This window comes from Apaloderma vittatum, unplaced genomic scaffold (assembly GCF_000703405.1).
Source record: "Apaloderma vittatum isolate BGI_N311 unplaced genomic scaffold, ASM70340v1 scaffold27792, whole genome shotgun sequence".
NCBI classification, from domain to species: Eukaryota; Metazoa; Chordata; class Aves; order Trogoniformes; family Trogonidae; genus Apaloderma; species Apaloderma vittatum.
In genome coordinates, this window is record NW_009702340.1 from 30,149 (window position 1) to 38,890 (window position 8,742).

Here is an 8,742-nt window from a genome sequence, read left to right on the forward strand (position 1 = left end):
ATGATCAGAGGGCTTGAGACCCTCCCCTATGAAGACAGACTCCCCCCTCTCTTTGGGGCTGTTCAGTCTGGAGAAGAGAAGACTCCGAGGAGACCTTATTGTGGCCTTCCAGTATCTTAAGGGGGCCTACAGGAAATCTGGTGAGGGACTTTTTAGGTTGTCAGGTAGTGATAGGACTAGAGGGAATGGAGCAAAGCTAGAAACAGGTAGATTCCGATTAGACATTAGGAAGAAGTTCTTCACCACGAGGGTGGTGAGACACTGGCACAGGTTGCCCAGAGAGGTGGTGGAAGCCCCATCCCTGGAAGTTTTTAAGGCCAGGCTGGATGCAGCTCTGAGCAACCTGATCTAGTGGGTGATGTCCTTGCCCATGGCGGGGGGGGTGGAACTAGATGATCTTTCAGGTCCCTTCCAACCCAGACAATTCTATGATTCTATGATTCTACTACGAAGTTTAATACCAAGGTTACAGCAGAGAAACAGCAGCAATAGGGTGGAAAATAAAGGAGAACTGGGTAACCTACATGAGGAATTCAATCAAGGCAAACAGGAAAAAAGCTGTATTGTCAAAACCATCCTGCCTAACAGGACTGAGGTGGCTTTTCATCATCTTCAGGTCTAATAATGTATGTTTCTACCTCTGTGCCCTAAGACGGCAGCCATTCAAGCCTGTGGGTGTGGCATGCATCTCCCTGAAATGAATGGAAGTGGTAGACATTTTTACAATTTATTTTTAATTAAATGGTGACACCAGTGCTGCCAGCAATTATGGGAAGGGGGATACCACAGCGCTTAAATAGAGGAAAATTAGTGATATGTCATTCGCTCCCTGTGTTACTACAAGGAAAATAAAAATATTTCAACATTGTGAGAAACATGGGGAAAAAATACATATCAGAAAGACACTGACAAAATCCCCCATCTTTTAAAATTTTAAGACAGAGTGAAAAAGCAAACAACTTTACCACTTATAAGTTTTCTTCTGTCTGAGAAAATGCCAATGTTCTGGGCCAAGGTCTGTGCCAGAGTAACTGCCATTAAGTCTGGCTTTCCAAACTGAAAGAAACAAGTAAGGCAGGACAAGTAATCAACTACATATGGGTATCTCAGATACAAGCAAAGCTTTTCTCATTTCAAGGCAATAAAAGGCAAAATCAGATGCACAGCGTTAAGAGTTCTTACTTCAGAGCAGCTAAATAATGGACGAGTGATGAAAACTAAATGCTGGTTTACACAAGTAAAGTAAGAGAAAGTCTTTCTTGTCATTGTGGCTGCAAGTATGAATGACAGGACATTGCAGAATCTACTGAAAAGTGTATTTGAATCCATATCTGACTTTATTCTCTCATCACTCTTCATTGAGACATCCCTTCCATAGAGTTGCACTAAAACTCTGCATCAGAAGAGAAGCAGCAAGATATTTCAAGCAACATATCTGTGCTGATAAATTCTATGCAGATAAATTCCCACCACTTTGTGCTCATACCAGTCTCCCCACCTACCTCATTGACACCTCCGCCTTTAAGCAAGGAGCAGATTCCACCAGTGTGGGCTACACCACTTCGACTGCTCTGAAATCGACTCCCCCTTTGACAAAAAGGAAAAGAAAAGAAAGTTTACCATGCTCAGTCCATGCGTTTTGCATCTATCCAACCCTGTATTTGCCCTTCTGACTTCCAAATGAGAGACTGGTATTTGCAAATGCTGGTTGTCACCACTATGCTGTAAGCTATGAAAAAAAAACAAAATGGAAAAAACTGATAACCACTCATAAACCTCAGATGACAAATTATCTCTGGAAAAGTTATACCATCTTCCCTCCTCCTTCTCAGACTGCCTCATATATGAAAGCATAACAACAAGGGGACTATTTTGCCAAACCATCTGAATCTCAGCAGCCTTTTGTTTGCTGATATACTACTGCAGCAATTCTGCTGGCACATGCCACAGATGGAGTGCAGGAGAGGCCACCGCGCTGCCACTGCATGGGGGACTAGTAAAAAGCCATGTGACTGGCTGGGCACCGCTGCTGTGGTAGAACACAAAGGGAGATGCATTAGCAGCTCCCTGACGCAGAAAGAGGTGAAAACATCCTGGAACTGCATCTTATCCAACAGACAGATGTGCTCTGAGCCTAAATATAACCATCTCTTTGGTGCTGACCATGTCAGCAGAATGACTGCCAGTTACCGGAAACAAGATGTACTCTGCTCCACTTCAGAGCACTCAGCCATCTGAGCTGAGACAAACTGGGTTTTTTGCAAAGGAAAACAAAAGACATTAAGAAAAAATACGATGGGCTAACTGTGCTGAAGGTGTAAGTTCACTTGTAACCACTGTACCACCACACCAGCCAACTTCATCTCCCAACCATTTCAGAAACTGTTATTTCTAAAAAATCTATGAATGCAAAACCTCAAACACCAGTTGCAGCAGTGTTACGGACAGCACCGGAATTAGCATTACAATGGTATCCAGAGTCCTGGTCACAGGGCCCTAGGCAACCCACAAACAATCATAAGAACAGGACTTCCCTCAAAGACCTTAAAATTTCACCAGACAAGATACATGTAGGGTGTTAGAAAACCTTATTCCCATTTTACAGATGAAGAATGAGACACAAAGAGACCAAAATCTGCAAGCACGACTTGCAGATCTCACTAGATCTCTTCATGGCAAGTAATCTCTTCATGACAGTAATCAAGCACGTGCAAAAATTCGGACAAGGTGGATACTGGGGTTGGGTATCCTGGCACCCTACCGGACTCAAAAGAAAGTGAAGTGTTCAGGTTGTTTATTCATATAGGTTCCTACAACACAGTCAGCAGAGGGGAATAAGGACTCCAATAGAGCAACTGATCTGGCTTTTTTCATGTGGGTCACAAATCTCAGCCACCAACCTCTCCTCTGGTTTTGTAGACATATTTTATTGTATCAATCTTATTTCCAGAACAGTTAAGGTATTTAGAGAAAATAACATTCCTCTCAGCTTATTCTTTTTCAAGCACATTGTACCTCTGGAGAACAAACTCTTTTGCAGATCTGAAACACTTCAGTAATCCTGCAGCATGCAGGTCAGTCAACAAAGTAAAGCAGGCCATAGTGCTTTTTAAGCAGGAAACCTCACTGACTTCAAAACCAATGTTCTGCTTTTATATGATACAACAGAGCTGTCAGTGCTCTGTTGTCAAATAAGCCAGCCTCTGGGGTGGAACCATGCATCACCTTCCAGGTAGCTATGCTTGCAGAGTAAGTAACTGCACAGAATAACCAAGGATTACAGCGCATGCAGCTTGGGCTTAGTATGCTAAAACTAAAATGAGAGTGAAACCTCTAGTTGCACTGGCAGGCAGTTTGTGCATTAACTGTTTCCCACCTCCCCATCGAAAACATTATCTTCTGAATTATTGTGGATTACACAGACAACAGAAAGGAGATGCATCAGCCATTTGTGATAAGCAACCCCAAGAAAGAAAAAAGCCCAGTAATAAAACATCACACGAGGTTACGTACGAAAAAAGGTGAACTGCGTCACTTTTCTCTCTGATAAAATCCCTCCTATATTTCATAAACTCACGTAGGGTCACCAAGGGGTTTTCAGATATGGTGAACTTGTTATCAGTAGCCCAGGTTTCCATGGCAACCAATACTATCCTGGTGTTAAGTTGTTCTTTATATATCTAGTACATTAACAAAATGAACAAATATATTATGTCAAATAGAATAAAGGTTTTACCCCTTTTTTGTAATAGCCTGCATTTTTATATAACTATTTAGCTTGTTCTAGCACACTTTACGTTCTCCCAGGTGATTCTATCTCCCTTAAAACCAACAAACAAACATGAAACCAAAGTAAATTCTTAATTTTAGGCCTAATTCTTCAATCGGCTCTGTCAGCCTGCAAGACAGTCCCTTCCAGAGGTGCATAGAAGGGAGAGGGAATTTTTGAAAAATTACTACAGAACCATTCCAAATAGTTCAAGGATCTGGAATTAATGTGCCTTCTATAAAATCCAGCTCATCCTAGTGACACACGAGGGCCCTCTTACACCAAATAATGACCTATAAAATTAGAATTTTCCCTGCTATACACCTCTACAGGAGAATTTAACCTCATGCTGGCTGAATCACAAAGAAAGGGCCATTCTGCCAATGCTGTTGGTTAATACTCCAAAACATACTTTTAAGAGTGGGAACTGCATTCTTGCTTTTCTGGTAATACTCTTCTGAGGTGAGATGCAAAAGCCAGCAGCTCATCCGATTTAGCATCACAAACATAATCCACAAAATCCATCTGTATGTTTCTATTTACTCAAATGTACTCAAATGCACTTCTTCTTGAGAAATTTTAGTGCATTCTAAATTCAGATGGCCTCTTGGATTTCAGGTTGTCAACACAGGGATTCTATGTTAACAATTGTTATATCTGAGGTGCTCATTAAAACTCAGTCTCAAGGGATTGACCCAGCAGAATACTTAAATGTTTGAAGCCACAGGAAAATCTCTAACATCTTATGTTAAACAAAGGATTTATAGGTGGCTGACTGCTGTTCTAGATGAAACTTTGTGATCTTCACATACATTATTATTAGGTATACCATGAACTGACAATTCCTGCATCTATCAGCAGGAGAATCATATGATTCATCCCACACGTAAAAGAACATTTAGTTGAGCGATACTTACTAAATCTGCCATGTTCACAACCGATTTAGCATAGCTGTTTGTATGGCCGACTGACAAGCGGTGCTTTTTACACTGTGAAACAAACACAGACAAGTTACACATTCAGACTTCAGAAAAATAAACTCCTTTTCCAAAAAAACCCCCACAAAGTAAAAAGTAACTGCATCAACAGTGAAAAACTTGCAGCAAGTGTGGTCTCCTGTGCTGAATACAATGTCAATAAGCAACAGTAGAAAATTACTCAGAAATGCACATTACTGATGTGCTTTACAACAGCTGTTGTGAGAATCTATTAATTCCTGTCTGGAAAGCACTTTAGGTTCTTTACTAAAAAAATGCTATAGGAACAGGAACATATGTTTACTCTATTCATTATCTCTATTATTGGCAATTTTAAAGTTAATTCCAAATGCCAATATAGAAATTAGCAATTTGTATAGTTGAGATTCCTTTAGAGATGTTATCCCAAGAGTGCCCTTGTGCTTTAATCTATCAGACTTCCTTTTTTTTTTTTTTAATCTTCTCTCTTAAGATGTCTTCTGGATTTCTACATGTACAATATCACAGTCTCATAATGCCACAGTAACTGGTTCACATCACTTTAGCAATCAGACTGCAATGACACCTTTCTGAAATCTGTAATGCAGTGCTATAAAGATGACACTGAAGACAGCTGTCCAGTTACTCCTACTTGCAGAAAAAAACACACTTATAAATGAACACCATGGGTATGGAAGTCACAAGTATCTTAGAAGAACGTAGGACAAAAGGGCCAAGCTTTTCAGAAATGTTTAACCATCTCGTGCCCCATCATGCTTTTAACCATCTTGCACGGCATGGCATGAGGGGAAATTGGCCCAGACAGATAAGGTCCCAAGGGGAAAGTTGTGGCTTCAGGTCTTCAGGATCAAACATATCAACACTAATTTAGGGAATTCTGCATCCAGTATTATCTGGTTTAATTCCAAGTACTTATAGCTATGCTCACCAAACTGTGCTGAAGGATAAGTACTCTGTCCAAAGACAGTGGTACATTCTGTGTACACTGATGTCTGTTTTTGTCAATTTGGGTATTGCTTGGGAGATGCTGCATGTTACAGAAAGGGTAGATAAAATGTATAGATGTATTTTTATTTTAAAGTCATAAAGGACCATAAAATCAACTGATGTCACCAGTCAAAGGGGCACCACTGGTCTCTGAACTTTATCCAGTTACTTCAAGATTGAACCTTATTGTATTTGACAGCACCACATCTTCCAGAAATACACTGTCTGAATTTGAAGACTGCAAGTGATGGAGAAGTCACCATTTCCTTTTATATTCTCTTCATTAATTATTAGTCATCTTCACTGACATAAATCTAAGCCGTTTCCCACCTGAATGAGTCTGTTTGTCCTTCAACACACTAATTTTTACTATGTCTCTTTCTACTACATTAAAGACCCTATTTATGTTCTCCCAGGGAAAGTACACAAGCTTAACCAAATCATTTTCTCTATATCGATTTGGATATTTCAAAAAAAATCTAGTCACTATTAATCTCCCCATTGTCAACAGCTGCTGGACAATTGCAATAACTGCATTATTGATCACTGAGTGGCTATACTCAAAAGAAGTGCTCAAGAAAGCCAGGAAGAAAATCATCAGCTTAAGTCACACTGACATTAGTTACTTTATGACACGAAGCTTTAGTTTATGACCCTTTTTCCTGATACTCAGGCCTGGGTGTACTCTTGGTGAAATTACCTTGTCAAAAGTACAAAGCAACTTTATCAATGGTTACTGAGACTGTAATCTCTTCTCTTAAGGACATACTAAATTTATTCTGGTCATGTATTCTTCTTTACTGTTATATTTCATGGACCAGTTAAGACAATTTGATGTTAACAGTAAGATGTCGAAGCATGTCGGTCTTACCATTAGATGATCATTTACAATCATCAGCTCAATGTATTTTGTTTCCTCTTCAACTTTACGTGGAATCTGACGAATCTACAGAGAGAGAGTAACTGTAAGAGAACCTAAGAGAGTACAGAAATAACTAGAAATGGCTTCAGACACCAAACTTCTCACACACACATTTTTTTCTATTGTCTTATTTTTGGTCTCATATATTGATGAAGCCTCTGGTGCTTAGTTGCAGCATTTAAAAAATACTTATTTCACCTATGCCAGGACATTTATATGACCTTAAACAATGAAATAAAGTCTTACAACCCATCTAATCCTAAATTTAGGGGCATTTTTTAAGAAAAATAATCCCTAGTGGGGCCAAAAATAGCTTGTGTCAGCTATAAACCTCTTTTTTTTCTCAAAGAGAAAGGAATCCCTCCTGCATTCTTTAGGAAAACCTCTTTGAGAGTTCTATTACTTATTCGCACACTGCTCGATTCACATGGTGAATGCAGTACTCACCTCTGTGTTACACTTACTTTGCATGTAGAAACAGTTATGACTGTGCTTCTTCATGGTGTTTTCCTGGGTTTTCCAGGAGAGTTATTATATCATTATGATTTTAAAATGCACTGTAATGGATAGTTTACAGAAAGGCAGCAAATCACCTGATACAAAGTAAGACACTCAAGAGTGACTCTTGGAATTTCTCCAATGTCTTTCTCATTTCTCTTTAGCTTCTGAGAGGCTTGCATTAGTTAAAGTAATCTTCTCCTCCCATTGCTCTCAGTATTTCATTTCTTCCTGCACTGTTCACCCCCCCTGTTTTGGCCTGTATCATCATTTGAGCTACATTCCTAAAATGTAAAGAACTGCTGCTGTCTTTCCAGGATACGGGCAAACATCTGCACTTAGTGGTTCCCCTACTTTAATAAATGGGGAAACTCAGTCCAGGGAGCTCTCAGTTTAGAATATTTATTCAAATCAAAGTCAAGTGAAATAAAGTAGCTACCTGTCACCATTGCAACATAAAAAACATTCGTAAACATTTCATTAATTGAGAATTTCTGATAAAACTCTATACTCAAAATGAGAGAAAATATTTTAGCTATTTTTTCATTGGCAGTTGAGCAGTGTTTAACAATGTTGTAACTCCTCAAGTAGGCAATGTCCAAGAGAACGCAACAACGTTTTGTCAACATTAGATACCTCTTTGTTAAATAGCTGTATTGACGTAGACACCTTATGCCAACCCAGCAGCAGAACTGGACAAATTAATTCAGCACACACAAAACAAACTTGATGGGGTATTGCTTATAAAAAGACATGTTGGCACATACCTGCCTTTTTCTTCTTTTGTGTCTTGGCTTTACAACAAACTTCGGCGATGTCATATTCATTTGCCACAACTCTAAGCAGAAACCACAGCAAATACATTGAATATTTACAAGAATATAGCCTAACAGTTAGTGACTCTGATGCTGCATGACAGTATTACAACATTCTTCTTCACATTAGATGTGGTAATAACTAATTTTTTCAAGTTTCCAGCTACAAAGGAGGCAATGTTACAGGTGCCTCTCAATAAGAGGGTTCTTGTTAAAAACACTGCTAGTGATAATCTGGGCCTGCTGAAACAGATGATCTGTGGGTGTCACACTTCAGAAAGCACAGCAGATGTTCTATGCCAAAACTTCACCAACACTGGGCATGTAATATTATTAGCACAGTGCTTCCATGGAGTGAATCATATTTTCGAGATTCAGCAGACAGTCACAGAGCTCCCACAATAACTACCTAAATTAATAAGAAGAGCACGGAAGGCAGAATTAATGCTTTAAGATGATTATATCCACAAAGTAAAATATGTTAGAGTTGGGAGAAACCTTATGAGATTCTGGCAATGCTCACCATCAATACAATATTTCTCCCCACTAATCCCATGGTGTTTAATTTCTTAAACCTCAGTCATAAGCACCAGGTAGTGTACTCATTTGCCAAATCTCTTTCACCAAATTTATTCCTAGCTCCTGGTGGAAAGGGACTCATTATAAGCAGAAGACAATAGTTTTAAATCCTTTCAAATGTCCAAGGAGCTTTTTCCCATCTTGAATTTTAGATTTGTAGTCCCTGCCTCATTATATGACAGATATCTCTTTCCC

At 39.3% G+C, this 8,742-nt stretch overlaps 1 protein-coding gene across 1 annotated transcript in view; it reads right to left on the reverse strand.

The window, feature by feature from the left end:
- The window catches only part of ADAM22 (ADAM metallopeptidase domain 22), a 40,714-nt gene that overhangs the window by 25,498 nt on the left and 6,474 nt on the right, over positions 1-8,742 (reverse strand). Inside the window, exons 4-9 of the mRNA XM_009864243.1 lie at positions 7,921-7,991; positions 6,605-6,679; positions 4,687-4,758; positions 3,514-3,680; positions 1,503-1,587; positions 966-1,056 (exon numbers count right to left, since the gene is read on the reverse strand). Coding sequence (XP_009862545.1) covers positions 966-1,056; positions 1,503-1,587; positions 3,514-3,680; positions 4,687-4,758; positions 6,605-6,679; positions 7,921-7,991 — 561 coding nt within the window. The remainder of the gene's footprint in view (positions 1-965; positions 1,057-1,502; positions 1,588-3,513; positions 3,681-4,686; positions 4,759-6,604; positions 6,680-7,920; positions 7,992-8,742) is intronic.